The 19,764-nt window shown below is 41.3% G+C and overlaps 1 protein-coding gene across 1 annotated transcript in view; it reads right to left on the bottom strand.

The window, feature by feature from the left end:
• Nucleotides 1–19,764, bottom strand: part of LOC126858563 (tyrosine-protein phosphatase Lar-like) — a 273,630-nt gene that overhangs the window by 113,969 nt on the left and 139,897 nt on the right. The window contains 2 exon segments of the mRNA XM_050608989.1: nt 1,935–2,093; nt 2,726–2,857. Coding sequence (XP_050464946.1) covers nt 1,935–2,093; nt 2,726–2,857 — 291 coding nt within the window.

Genomic DNA, 19,764 nt, shown 5'->3' with positions numbered 1-19,764 from the left:
GCAAATAAAATAGAGACGCGAATAAAACGGCACGGCGAAAAACTGACGATTCAACCAACGATCAATTTGACGAATACTGATTTCATGGTGGCCCGCGCACGCGCGCGTTTATTATTGCGCCCATGGGAACACGCTCATCTGGCCAGAGAATCAACTTTATAACAAATAAATTGAAATCATGGCGGAGATTTTGGAGAATCAAGTGAATATCCATGATTTACGAGGAAGCGGGTCGCCGGATGCGAACAGCATTGATAGGAAATGTCCGACAATCGAGGTCGAAAAAAAAAGTTGGACGCGCATATTGGATCATCCTGGCTTGGCACCATCGATAAACGAAAACAAGTCGGAATAAAGAAAACTGGAAAACGCTACAACAGGAAGAGTCGAATGCTTTTCTTCTCTCTTCCATTGCGGGAAGCATGAGCAAAGATATTCACGGGACGAAATTAGAATCGCATTATTAAACTGGCCACAAGCCAGTTAAAACGTTTCGCGAAACTTTAAGAGATTCTCCTCCGAGAAAAGAGTAAACGGTTTTTCACTCTTTAGCGGTGCCGCGTTTTTTTTTCCTTTTCTTATTACGTCTACCACCTGGTCGCCAAAGAGTGGACACCATTAAAGCTGCCCGTATAAATACTGCATAATTAAGAAAGCAGGAAAAGAAAGTTTCTGTTTAAATTCAAAAAGGTTCACCTCGCTATTTATTGATGTAATTAGGCGATCAAAGTTTGGCAAATATTGTAATGTACGTTTTAATATTCAAGTATTAATATATTAACGTGGCTGAAAAATTTAAAAATTTTAGTTTAAGAGACAGCAATTAAGAAATGATGTAGTCGAGCGTCACAACGCGCGAGATTGTCGATTCAAGAATACAAATAACAAATAAATAATGCACCCATCCACGTCAGCAGACTTAACGTACATTTAAGCGAGGTTTAAATCACTAATCAGTTTCGAAGCCGTTATCCGTACGACGCAGTCAAACTACACAGTGCGGGATGCAGAAAGCTTAAAGCTTCAAACATTACCAAACGGTGGCAGCTGTCCCGGAAGCTTCCTTTAAATATTAAACAACGCAACGCGACGTCCCCGATAGCGCTAATAGTTATTACGCGGTATCGCCCGGGAAAACTGTTCCCAAGGCAAGTGACTTTGTTATAAAATACAAAACCGTATGTTCCTCCTCGGCACCGCTACTATCCTTCTCTACCAGAAGGATAAAACTAGAACTTTCCGCCATACCGTATAACGTAGTCCTTTTGAGCGCGAGCTTGCTGACGAAAATTATGCTCAGGCATGTAGTTTCGAAATAACGATGCTCTCTTCCTTCTTTCACGCGGTGCCATCGTAAAAGCAAAATTTTACACGACAAGGTTGAGTGATGCATCTCTTCGCGGCTTTCGTAGCATGAAAATTGTTACATTTTATTTATTTTTGGAAAATCCTTGCTGCATGCTTTCATGCTTGCAGAGGATTCTATTATCTATGTGCTTGCTTTGTTTACAGACGTAATCACAATTATTGTAATAACAACGCGTATTCTAATATATTCTTCGATGTAATATATCTACTTTGCAAACTTTGGCATATTGCAAAACTTCTTATATAACTTTCGAATAGATCAATATACATTCGCAGATTTTTAAGGAAACAAGAGACAGATTTGTGCGTGTAAGAAAAGAATGATTGAAAAATTGAATTTATGATTAATTTTATAAGTAAAATCGTTGAAAAGAAACGTTTGAATCGCATTAATAATATTCGATATTTAATCAAAAAATGCAAAAAAAAAAAAATAGAATAATAAATTCAAAATAAATTTTGAAGACGTACAGTCCCAATTAACGACCTCGAAACTCGGAAAGTCGTCTGTAGACGACTTCGGTACCCAATAAGATGCAGATAAACGATAATATAATGGCACTTACCTTCGTAACCGGTGAGTGTCGCCTCGGCCGAAACAGCGTCACCGACTCCGTTCTCAGCTACGCACTCGTAGACGGTATTATCGCGTCCTGGCTTGACAGGTTCGATCCGCAGTAAAGCACCATTTTCATACTGGTGCACCCCGTAGCGAGACTGGGATTCTGTCGATATAAGACGAAAGATTGAGGGTACGGACGTATGCGCCCCGTAAAAAGGAATACTCCCGTCATAAAAGGCGAGAGAAAATACCGCGGCGCGATCGAGAGCACGCGCAAAAATGATCGGCGATGGCGGCAACGGGCGGACGATTCACACGGGTATATAAGATCGAAAATTGCGCCGTTGCGGAATCTAATAAAAGGGGGTATGTGTGTCCTCTCTCGTATCCAATTCCGCGGCCCGAGATATATTGAATGGGAATTGGATCGCGCGTCTGTATAAATTTCGTGAGCGGGTGGCCCGCCCCTGTTATCGCCTATCCTCCCCCAACCGTTCGCGCTCACCTCGCGCCAATTGTCCGTCCAGGATATGTTACAAGCGATGGCTAGCCATTATCTCATCGAATATTCCTCGTTGGATTAGCGAGTCGTCTGCGAATGTGAATAACCCATCTGTGATTGCTCGGATACATTTATTTCGCGGATTAGCCAAAACGTTTATGCGTGAAAACATTTTTGAAAAATTATTATCTTAGTAACTCGAGCTAGAAAATATTTTCACGTACTTTCGCGAACGATGCAGACAGGGTAAGAAAGAAAGAAAGAGAGAATTTCGCGAAAACACAGAGACTTACGTGAAATTCTCTTGCCGTTCTTTCGCCAGTGTATCTGCGGCGGCGGTGCTCCTTCCGCAGTGCAGTAGAAACTCGCTATTCCACCTGCCTTCACCTGCTGCGACTGCGGCTTCACCAGGATCGTCGGCGGACCTGCGAACAAAAGATCACACGGGATTCTCTGATTAGACTCGGCTCACAATAGAATTATCGCTTATCCCTATATCGTATAATGGTCACGCGGCAAGACTGCTTTATGAGTTTTATTTTGAGGCTTCGTCACTTCATTGCGTATTTCGTAAAAAAATAATTTTTTTTCTTTTCCGTCAGTGGAGAATTGGACATAAAAAAGGCTGCGTGTCTCTTTTTAGTTAATATTTATTAATTAAAAATTTATTTTCTTTTTAAATATATGTAAAGTTTTCATAAATGGTAATTACTTCCAATTTTTCATAATGAAATGTTTTAGATACATTACGTACAGCTTAAAAGATAATAGAAAATAATTTTTAGCAATTTTTTTCTTTTTTTTGCAGCTTTTTTATATCAATCTTCAATTTCACTTCGCGTATGTAATGAAGAGTTATTAAATTATGCGTAGTAATGAGAGAGAGGGAGAGAGAGAGAGAGAGAGAGAGAGATTTATACAGAGAACTGTATTAACAGTAAGATAAAATCATGTAAAATATTAATATTTATTTGAAAAGTTAACAAGCAGAAAATATGAAATTATATTTATATGTAACAAAAAGAATGATATAATTCATTTGCACCGAAAATCATGTAATTTTGCAATAAAAAATCGCAAAGTAGCAGAAAATCATATACAACTTTCGTTCATGAATATTATGCGTTTTAGCGTTTCTCGTATTAAAATTTAAGTAAAAAGTTCAAAGTTACGCTCGCTTGCTCGGCCGGAATGGAAAACGTTAATTTGCAAAGGAAAATTGCGGACCTCGGTTACGCAGATATTTTCTTTCTACGTCGGTTCCGCTAAGGTAATTAGTCTTCTCGCAATTCGGGTCATTAGTCTACTTTCCATCATTTAAAACGGCTTTCGTAGATTTTAGGTAAAATGTAAAGGGATGACGTATCGCGGTGCGTCGAGTGTTGAGCTTTGTGCCGGTAGCCGGGAAAAAAATCTTGATATGCAAAAATGGTCAGAGCTTGATCACCGCATCGAGAAAAGCAGAATATATTCCGGGATTTGAGAGCGAGGAATTCGCGCGCGCATCTCTCGTAAAAGAATTAAAACGCCGAGAATAACGTTGCTGATAATTGTATTGGGTTCCTGAGCGGACGCTCGCTAGCCTTCTACAAATTAACGTTAAAAATCTGATCTGATTGCGCTCGCGAGAATTTATACTCGTCGGGCAAAAGCGACGTATCTCTCCCATCATCGATCGCACGACGAACGCGGCGGCGGCGGCGGCGGCGGCTGCACGAATGCACTGGGCCAGAAGTCGGTGACCGAAATTAGTGGATTTAGTGCGGCGGCAAGTCCAAACTGCCTTCGCTGCTACGCTTTTAACCCCGGGAATAAAGAGACGGCCGGTGCAAGATGGATGGATGTGACGCTCTCCTTTGTCAGACCTACGCCGCGGCTTCGCTCCGAATGTCTCTCCTTCTCGGAGAGAAAGAGAAGGAGAGACAGAGAGAGAGAGAGAGAGAGAGAGAGAGAGAGAGAAAACGTAAAAGAGAATCACCCTGGGAAAGGTACTGCGCTATCTAGAGCGGGACTACCGGGTCGCCGTATTAAATTGGTCTCGGAACTTCGCGATCGTGCCGACTATAAGGGGAGAAATCGATGCGTCATCTATAAGCATTCTTTTCGCAAGTTGAGAGTTTGAATAAAAATAAATGAAGCACATACTTTGCGAGAAAATGGACAAGCGTCGATAAGAATTTTCAATCTTATCTTTTTATAGCCAAACATTATCCAACGTCGGTTGTTGATTGTTTCGATGCACCGATTTTATCGCCTATCCCACGACGAGACTAATGGATAATAATAAAATGTGATTTTCCAGCTGAGAGATGCCCAAAGAATGTTTATCTCGACGCTGCCGGGCTAATGCTGGCGTTTATACGATCGTTTCACGACCGAAAAATGTCTGTCCGACGAACGTTTACGGGTGTCCCGGTACGCGATAAACTCGACTTCTACTACTTGCTACGGCATCTCCCTCTTTCTAGATCATTAGACATACTTTTACGACGTCGGGGCGCATCGCACGCAATAAAAAACTTTTTAATCCGAAGCGCAATCACTCTGGGAGAGTTGCGGAATTTCGCGGCTCGCGTGACATTTTATTGCAGCGTTTTTGAAACGGTGACTATTCTGTCATAAAATATCATATCATCAAGTGGCACTCTTTATCCGCCATTAAAAGGAGAAGAATGTATTGAAGAAAAACAGCGGTAAATGTTGATGCGACATCTAGCAAAATATAACAATTTTAAAATGCCTTTGATCCATGCAAGACTTTTTACTTTCAAAGAAAGTAATGAATTAAATGCATCATGGATATATAAAGAGGATATATAAAGTTTTAAGTTATAAAAATATTTTCTGTGATTCTCTTTCTCTTTCTCTCTATAATTTTCATAACTTAAAAAACTTAGAATTTGTCCAATTAAAAAAATAAATGTGAAGTAATGAAAATAGAAAAAGGTAAAAGAAATGATCATAAATTATATTATAAAATCATAAATCAACAGCAAAGCAATTTCCTAAAGTAAGTATATATAAGCTGATTTTATAAAAGCAGATAAAATTTATCTTGCGAAGGAAACGGAGACAAGGTGTAGCTGAGAAGTGAGCGATAGTTTCGTCGTTTCCGCGATGAAAAAATTAAATTTGCAAAAAAGCGACTCGGCGATGCCACAAGTTGACAGATACGCCTACTCTAATCCTGCAAATGCAGTTTGGATGCCGCCATGCTTCACGCACGTACGCACGCTTCGGTTGAGCGCAATTTAAGCTAAATATTATTCCGCCAACGCGCACGAGCGCGAAACGCGGGAATTTTTGATCGAATTGCTCATTCGGAATTACTCGTACGAACGCATTGTACTACCGTACGCAATTGTCGTTCTATCGGAATTGCTCGTAACAGGTCCATTAGTTGACCGTGGTCGCTGCTTACACACGAAATACCTATACATATGCATGCAACAAGACCGCGACTTACTGCTTTCGCTACGCACTCGTGCTTTTTTATATAATTCGCTGCGATTTTATCTCGTAAACCTACGATATAATTTTCAAGCGCCACGCAAATATTTATTTATATATATGTAGATAATGGTTGTATCATAATTGAAAAAACCTCGATAAATATAAACAGAATTATAACTCGTGATAAAGCAAGATGAAAAGCTGCGTTAATTTCATTTTTTGTTTATTCTTGCCATGGAGTATCGGAGTATTTATGAAAACTTTAATTATGCATAGTTAAATCAATAAAAATGTACAATGCGTATTATACGAAATATCGTTTTCGAAAACTTCGGCTTTGTACGGAAGAGCGATGCCAGATAAATTGCGACGCGGCAGCGAATCCATTTGCAACTGCAACAGTTTTCGATCTTCCGTCGCTAAAAGTGACCGTTTGTTCGATTCCATTAAAAGTCGATGAATGGGGAAACAACAGAGAGATAGAGAGTAGAAATAGGAAAAGGGTTCGTTGACGAAGAAACTCTACTGCCATCCTCTCCATTCTAGTCAGCAATTCAAAACGCGATGTAAATAAAGCCTGCGGGAGATATAACAATGTCAATAAACAATTTGTTCAATTTAATTGTTCGCGTAATTTACAGCTACATCCATTTTGCTTCGTTTTTCGAAATCGTAATTACTACAATTATTAGCTCTTGCGCAGTAATAATTCTGAAATCTGATAATGATATTTGAATCAGCCTCTCTCCATACCCTCTCTTTCTCTCTACACTCCAAGTAAAAATAAATTATGTACATACGGTTGTATAAAATGTGTCTCTACACATGCAATAACTGTAATTATTAATGCCTAATTTCTGTTTAATTTGAATAGATCGAAATGAAGTTAGTGGACGCATGTACATTCATTGACCACAGTTATATCTCTAGCACGGCTATTAACCTATTATATTCCAATAATTGATTTATCATATGTGACTGTTAGCTGAAAATATATGTCGCAAATGTAACGGGACATAATCTTTATGAATTTCGGAACAATTATGGCGAATTAACTCCGCAATATATTTTTGATATAACCAATTGGAGGGCGAGCGCGAAAATGCGCTGAATATTTGGAGACTAATTTGCTTTAGCCGCTGACATTTATCTATTCAAAGTTGTTTCATTTCCCATTCTATTTACTTTCCGCGAATAAATCATTTTCAGTGAGGCAATGAAAAAAAAAAACGCAATGGAAACCGATGAATGTGATTTCGACAGAAACGATAAAAGAAAAGCATGCGAGGGAGAGAGAGAGAGATGTAGAGGCGCGTTGTCAAGGCGGAAGTAATAGCACGGCTCGAAAAATATTGAAAAAGCTTACACGCGCCGCTCTCTATCCTTTCCTGAGAGACTCCGCGCGGCTGGGTTGCACGCAAGCGGGAGAGTGTACATAAAGATTAAACGTTGGTGAAAATTAGATTGCGAAAAGCGAGGCACTCCGCCGTTGCATCTCGCGAAATGAATGTCGGACTCACTTTTAGAGAGAAAGAGAGGGAAGCGAGGGAGCGTTTTTCGCGGATGAGGGGAGATGCTTTAGCGGGAATGAAAATAGTAGCGTAGAATGTAGACTCTTTCAGGGCGATTCTTGCGTATCCTCGAAAAGTTACCCGCGCTAATAAAATTCTATGCCCGATAAATACGCGAATAAATGTTCCTCGTCGTGTAATAGAGTTATTTCGCGTAAACTAAAATTTAGCGTGATCGAGGATATAGATGTGATCGAGCTGTGAGAACTATGTTTTGGAAAATCTATCTGTCCCGAATATGTAGGTTGTGCACGCCCGACACGAATCTTATTGGATACAGCGTCACGTCTCGTAATCGCGACTTGGCCCGAATCGATCGCGATCCGTATATAAAAATGCACAAGGGCAATATCTCATACTTAAAGTTTATAGCTATTCGGCACGGGCTCAGATAACTTGGAGAAAAAGTTTCGCCCCCGGTGTCGGCATTACATTTTATAGCCCGCCACGTTGTAATTGAAAAAGTAGCCGATAACGGTGCAATCTGCATGTGATTTGAATAACATTACCCGTTACTGACTACCGAATGTATTATAAAATCGATTCGAGGCTAGCGCGTTTGAGAACGATGCTTCGCGACATCGCAAAAAAAAAAAAAAATAAAAATAAAAAAGAAAGAGAATTCTGCGAAAGCAGAATGGTGATAATTAATTTATTCGGAATCTTTGATTATCAAAGAGATGATAGAGCACCGATTGCTCGACCGATGAGTTGGGCTGATAATGCCTCAATGAATTTTGTCACGTGGTAAATCCCCGAATGGCACACCCGAGCGAAATCGATACGTACTATCGCTAATTAATATCAAAATACGACGTATTAAAGCCGTGATTTTCAGAGCGAAGATTCGCGCGCATCGCTATAGAAATATTACTGAAAATACGCGGCAATTACATTAACGCGTTTCCCGCGGGCTGTCGAGGGCGAGTTTTGGTGGCGGTGAATCGCGAAACGAATACGGGATGCATTTAAACGGATTCTGATATATACGCCCGGGCCCCTAAATAATACGTAAACGCGACGCGGCATAACGTACGCAAGGCTCATTTATGGAAACGAAGCGGGGCGGTAATTACGGATCGGGAGTCATTTCGGGCTCGCTTCGTACCTAGGACGAAATTCGAAAGAGGACGCGGGGAATTCCACGTCGCTCGAAATTTCGTCCGTCCATGTCCATCGGGTCGATACGTCGTGTGTGCAATTTCCGATGCAGGGTCGTCGCGCCGATGCTATCTCGCTCTCACTCTGGCTCTCTCGCTCGGCGTTGATTGTAAACGCGGCCATTTATATATGCGTGTACATATACACATATATAAATACATGTACACGTGCGCGCGATAAGGTCGCATCAGCCAACGATGATGTTCGCGGGATGAAGGGCGACGTATAAAGGCGAGGCGGCCGTATAGAGAGGGGAAAGGTACGGATTGACAATGCGCTAGGCAAATGCACATACGCGAATGCGTATAGGTTTATCATAAATAATTGCGCCAGCCTTATTCGCATTTTGGTATCGAAATCCCAGACTCGTTCTCTCTCTCTCTCTCTCTCTCTGTTCGACCATGCGTGCGATCGCGTTGCCTCCCTTCGCGTTTGGCCACACGGCAAATATTAATTTAATTTAAATGGGTTTCCATCCACATACGCGGTGCTCTTCTGCGTGCTGACGTGTACACATTTCAAAGCTGGCAGAGATAGGTAGGTCGAGCGCGGCGTAAGGTCGAGTTTGTGTCTCGTTACTCGAATATAATGTGTTAACAACGCTGAGTGGAATCTGCTCGAGTTAAAATATTGAAAATTTTCAGCCGCTTTTGTTGATATAATATGAGAAAATATGTGCGTTTATTTAAACAAACATTGAAGCGAAGCAAATGTAATTAAATAGAAATTTATATAAAACGAAGTAAAAATACGACGTCGATGTTTTTCTTACAGTCGATACATTTATACTTTCCGATTTGCATTTTAGGATAAACGTATTAATTATATCAATCGAAATTTGTATGAGATCTAATTTTCGTTACGAAAATACTGAATATATAATAGAGAGCTAATCAAAGTTTCACAATGAAATAATTCCTGATGACACCGATTTATCGCAAATAAATAAAAAATAAATGCTAATTTAAAAAATACAAACGACATTTTATTTATTCGCGCATGAATTATGTATAAGTACAAAATCAATGTAGAAAAATATCTAAATTTGGATAGAATATCTAAAATTGGATCAAATTCTCTTAAGAATAATGCAATCTCATTTTTTCTTATCATACAATTCGAAACTAGATCGACTAAAACAAACTTTCGTGGCGTAAAAAGATGTACGCTAAAAATATTTTCACGAATTTAAAAAACACATTCGAGATTATTTATTTTCATCGCTTTTAATTAAATTAACGTTAGACCAGATACGAAAAAATTACGTACACGTTTCTTTTTTATTAAAAGCAGTAGTAGATAGTAGCCTCCTATATTTGATCAGTCGCCAAATATCGTTCCGTCGACTGATCGTTTCAAGATTTTAATATAGGACGGTGTATAACCCTTCAATTGAATCACGGTATTTTTTTTGACACGGCTTGTACAGCTAACGAGGGGTCGGTCGCTCTCGCGGTTCCACGGCGGACGTCGCACGGTCGGAAAAATTGCAATTTATTCTCCTATGGAATTAAAGCGTCCATTACAGCGGAGCTTCCTCTCGGAGGTTACTCTCTCCTATCCATCGCGCCTGGCGTCGCGGGCACTCTAAAACCCCTTTCCGCCTGACACTTCCCGTTCGTTCTTTCCGCCAGCGATAAAGTTACGCTCCTGAAAGAAGCGAACATAGAACCGACTCCGTCGACGCCAGGCGCGATTTGTCAACCGGGGATTATCCATTTTCCACGTTCCTTTAATGAGATAAACAACGATGGCGGAAAGGCGCGCCGAGTAACGGTAATGGGGGTGGGAAGGGGAGGGAGGGGAGGGGAGGGAAGACAAAGAATAATTTCCATGGCGACACGAAAAGACAAGACGGAAGATTCGTTACTCTTCCCGCGCCAGGTACCTTCTTAATTTATTCACTTCTTTCAGCAGGAAGAAATGAATACAGTCGCGACGAGCCTTGACATATGCTCCTACTAAACGTTCTTTCTTACGCTCACTTGTTTTATCACCGACAACAAACGAATAATCGTTTACTACTTGCATTTTATTTCAATTTTTTTTTCCTACGCGATGTATTCTCTTTTCTTTTTTTTTTTTTAGAATTTTTTAATTATCAAACAAAGATTCAAATTTCGACCTCTGTGATTCCAATAGCATAATTACATTTCGTTATCGCTGACCAAACGAAAACCGACCGAATTGGTATACCGAATGCGCGACTTTCAAATTTCGACAAAAACAACGTTTGCATCCAAGTATCGCTCGGGCAAGTGATGCACGAGATGATGCGGCAAATAGGCGCTTCGATACGTATGCAAAGCGAATGCGTTTAACCAACTTCTCGCCGAGAATTTCCATTAGTCAGGGATGGAGGGGACGACAGCCCTGCAGAGTAGAAACTCACACGGGGCGTGAAGGGGAGGGGAGGGGTGGCTGACGGGCGGCTGACGGGCGCGGAGGGGGTGCGATACTAGCTTGTTTTGGAGATGCCAAGCCGTCGAATGATTTCGAATCAACGCGTCTGGTAGCGCGTATAATTCAATTTGAATATGTATACGGAGCCTGCGGCGCGAACGGGCCGCGCGTGTATCCGCGTTCCCATCGGCGCTCGCGTAATTCCCGCATATATATATATATATATACTTGCGCATCTCGCGTAATATAGATATTACCGTTGAGTCTCTCCCGCCTCTCTCGTCGCGCCACGTCTCACGTCGTTTCTTTTTCATTTATACACCTCGCCACCCATCTCCCGTCCTGTCTCTCTCTCGTGCGCGCCTTCCATGACGTGTCGGGGGGGAGGGGGATGACGGGGGAATGTGCGCGTTCGCATCCATCGAGGATGGATCATCGGTTACCGAGCACGTTCGCCGGGATACTTTAATCTTTCTCTAGCGCGCGCGATAATACACGCCCGCGCGTCGAAGATACGTCTATAACGCGTGACGCGGAGACGCGCCTTGAATTTTTATTTTTTCCCCTCTCTCGTGCACCTCTCGTTCTCGGGAAGGAGGAGGCTTTCAAGCAACCTCACAAGGGATTTCTTTACGAGCGGCAAAACGCTGATGGCGGCTACGGTATCGGACGAAGACGAGAAAGAGAGAGAGAGAGAGAGAGAGGAGTACAACCCCCATGTGTCGACCGACTATTCACCCTCGTCGTAAGAGCGTCTCCGCTATGAGATATGTAAGTCCGGGGGTTGGTGTGGTTGCGCGATGCGAATGGCGACGAGCCTGCGCTGAATTTATGCAGATGTATGCCGGCAATATTCTAAATAAGTAGGTAGGTACACTCCCCCATTGCAGCCGCGCCGGATCCGACGTCAGCAAATCCGACCAACCAAACGCGACTCACCGCCACCACACCTTTGGTCCATTGTAAAATCGCGGATGCTGGCGACGGCGCCACCGCGGCTGTTCTCGTGATAACGTCTCGACGTCTTCGGTGCAATTAACGTTTCTTAGCCGCGCTCGCGTTTCTCCGAGTGTCCCCACGATGACGACGACAACAACGACGACAACGACGACGACAACGACGACGACGATGCTTCTTGTGATGCCCAGGAAGAATAATCAAAGTTCCAACGGGAGAGTCTCTTCGATTCAGAGGACTTGTGAATATTCACGAAATCCCGTCGCGGTCGTTCTTGAATTATCCAATCTCGAAATAACACATGAGCTTGTTTATCAAAAATGGGACTTTCTTTTTATGTCACTTTATATCATATGTTCAAATCATATTGAAACGTGAAAATTGAGTCTTGATAATCATTTTATCAATTTCCTATAAGAGATATTTATGAGTGATCTGATTTAAATATACGATTTTATCATTTATCTTAAAATGTCTGTTTTATAATCAAATAAAAAATAAATGCGAGGCTTAATATCAATAATAATAAAAATATAATCAAATAAAAAGTAAATGAGATCTTAATATCAATAATATCAGCATGTAGCTTCTGTAAAATCTTCCACTTTATATATACGATAAAATAAAATAGTATAATAAAATATAATTCAATTAAAGAAAAGAAATATTAATTCTTTTTTATATTGCTTCATATATTTTTCTATCATTTTATTATACATATTACATTTACTCAATAGCCAATCACTTGTGTTGTGACACTTGATTTTACATGAAATAATTTATTTTCGTCACTAAACCTTTCCCGTTTCAACTTGCTGTCGTTTAGAAACTCATAAACGGCGTCGAGGGTCGAATAAGATGAAGGGTAATGCTTCGATGAATTTCGGCGGTCGAGTGCACTCCTGTCGAGCGATGAGAGGGCAGGGACGACTTTCAATTTACGCAAAAACCACCGCGTCACGTATGCGCATAGATTAGTAGGTCGCTCTGCGACGAGCACGGGGCGATGTAGATGGTAAACGTAGCGCCCTAATCAGCACTTGGCGTTTTAACGCGGTTAATTGCGCATCAATTAGCCGGGGGTCGTGCCCTCTCCCTGCCCTCCCCTCCCTCCCCCGTCATCCCTTTACCACCCCGTCGCGGGAGGACTTTCTTGCTGCCGTCGTTGCTCGCGCGAGGAACGCGGAGGAACTTTCGCGATCGTCGAGCCGTAGCGTGCAATTAGGTGCAAAGTCTCGTGCATTAAGAAGACCGGCAAGAACCGTTAAAAGACATTTGCCGGCAGAAGATTAGTCGACGATAACGTCGGAGTTACATTGCCGTTAAAGCGGCGCATTAGCTTAATGCTCGAGTGTGTTATTTTTCTCCGGAAGGGAGACGGTATCTCGCGCTCTCGCTTCTCGTTATGCGTGAGCCGTTATTTCACTCGGCGACTATTACTCGACGAGGGTTGAACGAGAGAGTACGTGCGCGAATAGAGTCGACTAGAGTTTCGCCAAAGTAGAGACGCGAGAAATTATGAAGCGTAATCGTTTCGTCGCACGCAAACGTCGAAGCGAAAAGATGATGATCGAAACGAGGTCTACGAAATTCGCCTTCCCGCGTCCTATTATATATAACGGATCCCTCCCCCGCGCTATCGGCTGCGGAATAAATCACAGAATCAATTCTGATACATACCGGGTGGCGCCATAAATAAAAGTGCGGGACGCGAGAGATACCGCGCCGTGTAGATCGCGGTTTGTGTCTGTACGTATATACCAGGTCGGAGGGCGACGGAAACAAATGACAGCGCATAAGCGGGTGGAAACACTCGAAAGTCGGTTGTTGCCGCGGCGGCGGCGGCGGCCGACATAGCGGTCGCATGGAATTTGAAATTCAAAGCGTCCGGGAAAAGCTGGCCGATAACAGGGAAAGAGAGGGACAGACAGATAGAAAGACGTAGAGAAAACGATAAGGAGAGAGAGAAAGAGAGAGAGCGCGGGATCGTGTGGCAAAAATACACATTAGCGAATTTGAAATTTAGATACCGGCGGCTCTCACCGAAATTGAGTAGCTCGTGCTCGAAAACAGGCCGATTTACGAGCCCGTATATACGAACGCGTGTCTCGAAACGCGATCCCGAGAGCCTGATCGATGTTACGTGCGCGCCCCGAGGTCCACTTCTTTTCTGACCTCGTTCGCTCATCGTGCACGGAGAGTGTATTTTTGCCAACACGGGTCCACGTTCGTTACTTGTTAGTTTACGTGTGCGAGCGCGAGCGCGAGCGGCGCCCTAGATGTTAGCCGCGCGGATAACATCGGATAACCGCTTCCCCCGCGCTCGCGCACCACAACCCTCATGCATTGTTTGTACTTACTTGTCATGTACGTGATGTATTGCGAGTCGCTGATGTTTCCTGAAAGAAGCTCGTTGACTCAAGTCGTACGTAAACGTCCCGGCAATGTCTCGCGAGCCCGGACACGGCGCGTGCCGTGTGTTCAAACGTCTTATAATTAATTTTGGATATACAAACACCATGACGTTTCTTGTCGATATTGTTGTAGCTCAAAATTAGCTATAACTATTATTATTATCCTTAATCTTAAATATTATTAATTTAAAGTATTTTTTAATACGCTTTCCGACTATAGCGAGATATCGCGAAAGGCATATAATGTTACGAGCGCGAAATGCTGACAAAACGAGCCACGCGCCGAGGCTATGCGAGCGCGAAGAAGATCGAACCACTGCAAATGCAAGAAATTTCAATCGAACCATATCTTAGCTTGCATTTTGGCCTAACCATTTGAAATGAGCGACACAACCATATATGGTCATGTCGCTAAGGGACATCCCCTCCAAAAAATCAATCGAAAAGGAGGTAATAAAAGAGACTACCGCAAATACGCGGCGGGCAGTCATCACTATCAATCAATTTATATCGGGAAATTACTAACATTAACCTTTATTCAATCTTAAATAGTTATTGTATAGTAAACAGTGAAAATATATGCTTTTGTATAAAATAATTAAAGGGAGGCTACAACAAACCAGCTGGATATCCTGACCATCCTTGAACTTCCTAGTTCTCAATCGGCTAACGATCCCAAATTTACCCGTGCCTTCCCAAGGGCATAACAATATATAAAGCGTCGAACCAACAATTTTATTCGTCTAATTATTCTCATTTTAGTTCGCGATGAGACATACGATCATGCAATCTTATCGATTACATTAAACGTGTGAATTAATTTCAGCGTAGAATGCTAAAGTTTTTATATAAACAAGGTAAATAATATTAAAAGTGGCGTGTTACATATTTCTCACATTCATCATCGCAAGTATCTATATCCGAGCAAATTCACAATAGAGTGGGAGTATATATACGAAGCTTCCAATATCGCTCTCGAATTTCATCGCCATGCTACGTCGTTTTCGGAGCCACGAAGGCATGCCATCGACACGCGACTCGCATCCCTCGATAATACAGTCGCGCTCTCGAGAGAGATCCAGTCGATCTTCACCGACTGGAATATTCGCGTGTGTAAAAGCATCGGGGCATAGCACGAACCCTTAGGTGCACGAAAGGTAGGAGGAGTAGGCGGGGTGGTTAGGGGCATTTGGTGGTTTGTGAGCGACTTGCTTGACAGCTGTCGTGAAAGCTCTCTGTCGGAAAAGCGTGAAAGCGCGAGATATTGCTGTGCGCATGTATTCCCGTTCGCGGAATATAACAAGTTCGCCAGCGTCGACAACGTCGATGGCGATCACGATATTTTTATACTCCATATTTAGTATTCATTCTTGTATGGTCTCGTTCCCTTCTGCTCGAGCGAGAATAAATGAATCGCTAATGACGCGCTTTAAAATTCAAAGTATCCGCGCTGCGCGAGAAATTGCGGAGAATTATAACGTCTTGCCAAAATTATACGAAGAGAATCGCGCGATCCGTTTCTATTTTCTAGCTAATGTCATTATATGATTTTATCCACCACAGGATATTTTCAACATTATTATTTGTTATTCTAAATATTCTTGGAGACCAAACATCTTATTTTTGCAATAGAGATATCAAAAAGATCAATACTCATATTGTATTATTAAAAAATCTCTAGCAAACTAAATATATATTTATAAAATATATTTATAAAATTTATTATTTATTATTTTTATATTGATTTCTATTTTGTACTAAATATTTTATTATAAAATATTAACAATTTAATTAAGATAATATTAAGTAGTATAATAATAATAATAATAATTTATAATTTAATATTATTTTAATTCATTCTACGAAATAATAAATAATCTTATTCTCATTATTTGTAGAGATAACTGTTTTCAAGTGAAAAATTTATTTGCTGTGTTAGAAAACTGTGCTTCTCTTCGATTAAACTTGTCACACGTGTAATATAATAATAAAGATATGTAATCTATGTACAGTATCACCGCCGTGATAAAGCGAATAGGTTCCTTCATGCGTGAAGCTTCTCACAGCAAACAAGCGGATGCATTTTGAGATACGTCGCCATTTTGGTGCGCGCGTTAACCTAACCATTGTTATTCCGTCTTGTTTGCGGAGCTCGGTGACGATATGTTGCATGGTCTCATCGTCGAAGATTCCCCGAATAGAGCGGAATATTAATTTGCCGAGACTGTGCGCGCGCTCGCACGCGCGAAAGAGAGAGAGAGAGAGAGAGAGGAGAGAGAGAGAGGAGGTGGTATCGGCACGTTGCCTCTCATCTCTTAGGCGGGACCCGGTAGATGTAAATTAACTTTGAGAAACAATCTTGTCGTTAACTCGGCGTATAATAACGCGGGCGTGATATCGCTTTGCTTCTGCTATATCGCACCCTCGCTCTGCCACCGAGATACCTTCTTATCCCTCCCCCCCCGTTTTGTACAACACGCGATATACATACGCAGCAGCCCCCTTCCTCCCCGCCCCCTCCGATCATTCACCCCACTGACATCCAAGTACTTAAGGCGACACGTTTTATCATGTCTTTTATTCGTTCGCGATACAACGCCATCCTCGCCATCCTAATAATCCTCGGCCATCCTTCTTCCGTTCCCCAGCTTGACCCCGAACTTTATATCTCGTGATTATTCATCCGCCACGACAGGTGCTTGATCCGGCGTATTTTCCTCGATTTTTACGTAGTCGCTCTTTAACGACGCTCATTAAACTTGCCGCTCTTAATAAAATCGAGGCAACGCGTCGACCCGTTCTCGATAAGCGATCATTATGTTCCTTTTATATTCGCGAAACGTAAATAAGTTTGCGCAAGGAGAATGGAAAGGTGGAGGCGATAGGTAGAATTATGCGCCTGAATATTGTCAGTGTATCGGCGACGGGCTCCCATAGCTATAATGCAGGAGATTATTTCTCCGATCGTAAAAAGCTACGTGTCACGACCTTACACGAGATGTGAGATGCGAAAATTACTGCCACCGCCATAGTAAGAGCTGCTTTTTTATGATGCATATCAGAAGCGTCGAATTGAGCCAACACACAAGTGAGGAGTTATACATTTTTTCTCTTCATCGTCTCTCACGAGTGACTTATTTTTAGTATGTAAATACAATATAAGAGAGAAATTGTGCGCATATTTTAATAATTATAGTTGTTGAATTAATTGGACGAAAATTAAATCTGTATTGGATAATTCGGGAGAAACTTTGCATGTTCAAAATTTTGTGAAATTCTTTATAAAGAGTACGATCGCGGGGGTCGAATAAACTCTGAGTAAACAGTTGAATGTACCAGTGTGAGAACTTGAAGATCGCCGCATAATATGCATTTTATAATTAGTTCCCCTACCGCGGACTAACATTAAATTAATACCAGTCCTCGACGTCATGACGAAGTTACCGTACACGGTAACTTGCAAGCGCGATATGTCACACCATTGGCAGAGGAAATCCATGCGGGCTAGTGTAATGTGAATCTATTACTCAACCTGTGCGTCTCGTTATCGTGAATTATCGTGGATCGTCGAATCTCGATGACAAAGATATCTTTGTAAGATCTCTCTGAAAGATATTTACTCGTGCGAAAAAAACTCGATAAACAATGAATTTTTTGAGAACGATAAATCGCATTTCGGTTATACGTTTATAATACTTCGTAACACTGGCGAGACAAGTCTATCTCTAACAGGTGTCTCCGACTGGAAGTAAAGATTGTCGATAATCGCGTTATAAATATGCTCGATGCTGCAAAGTTTGCGAGTTGTCGCGAAAAAAGTCGATATTTAGGGGAAGAAAGCCGACGAAAGAAATGCTCGTGAATTTTTATGTATGTGTGTGTGTGTGTGTGTGTGTGTGTGTGTGGGGGCGCGTTGCATACATATTTAAATGGATCTACCATATCTGCCATTACTGTGAATGCATGTTGGCATCGCGTACTCTGCGATCTCTATATATAACTGACCTATATACACGCTACCGCGATCCATATCGCGATCACGTGTACATGCACATTCGATTGTATTTTCATGCGAGTCCGGAGGAACATGCGAGTCGATCGCGCCTCGTACACAAGAGCGAATTACCACCTGCAGGTTAGGAGCGAGAGAAAAATAGGTTTCCTCTCGAGATCGCGATGATTTCCAGTGCATAGAATTGAACGAGGTTGAAAACTTATTCTTAAAATCCACATCAATTTTTTCCGAAAATTCCGCAAATTCAGGCAACCGATAAGGGGATCTGTTCTGCTGCAAATTAACAAGAGTATGTGTGTGCAGATGCGATTCTTATTATCACTCATTCCTCACGGTCTCTTCCTCTCATCATTCGCATTCCGGGTTATCGAACCCGGCATGCGTTCACGTGGTCAAATTCCTATTGCTTCGATGTGCAAAAAAATAAGGATTTATCTTAAGAAGCAAACCGTCGTCACTTGCAAAACTCAATATAGATGACAAGAAGGAAAAACTTTGACTCAGACTTCGCTAAATCGCAACTAAAATTGATATTATATTGCAAGATGTGTGCAAGTACTTTATCGTCCATATAAAACGATTCTTTGTTATTTACCATTTACAGCGAAACTTTATTCAGTTAAACGCATAACGTGTTTATTAAGATTAATTTTAATGATTCAAAATTAAAAAAAAATGAAACATATATATATATATATATATATATATATATATGTAAAATATATAGAGAGAAAATGACTTGAATGTCTAGAATCTCAGAAACGCAATAAGTATCCTGAATTAATTCAGTGATGCCATTGACCACTACGCCATCGAGTTTAATGGCCAGCATTCTGATTTCGCGTATGCAGTTTATAGGATCAGTTTCTCATGGGGCCAGTGATGTACAACGTGGCGGGCTCGGCAAAACCACGATTCTAGCCGCGTGAATTTACCTATTGCGTTCAATACTTCTTAAACTACACGGCAGTTTTGGTAGTTTAATTATTCGATAGTCTCGGGATACCCAGGGGAGACTAAAGTATCACAGAGTATAAATATCACTTTGCATTTGATTACGCAAATTGTCAAACTATTATAAAAATGAGGAGAAAAAAAAGAGATTTAATATCCAATTTAATATTTAAAATTATATTAATTATAATATTCTTTTTAGATATCAATATTTAATTTTATCTCAATGTATCATTCGATAAATTTGTCTGAGAAGAACCAATCTGATAAGAAATGGCATTGCGATAAAAAGCAGAACGTATACGATTCTCAATAAACATCAATATAAAACTAATATAATTAATTAAAACATCAATGGGCTCGGATTTTTTTTTTTTCATTTACATCTTGCATTAGATTGCAAT

This window comes from Cataglyphis hispanica, chromosome 26, assembly GCF_021464435.1.
Source record: "Cataglyphis hispanica isolate Lineage 1 chromosome 26, ULB_Chis1_1.0, whole genome shotgun sequence".
NCBI classification, from domain to species: Eukaryota; Metazoa; Arthropoda; class Insecta; order Hymenoptera; family Formicidae; genus Cataglyphis; species Cataglyphis hispanica.
The sequence above is the reverse complement of the archived record's forward strand: the minus strand, read 5'-3'. Positions and strand labels throughout refer to the sequence as shown.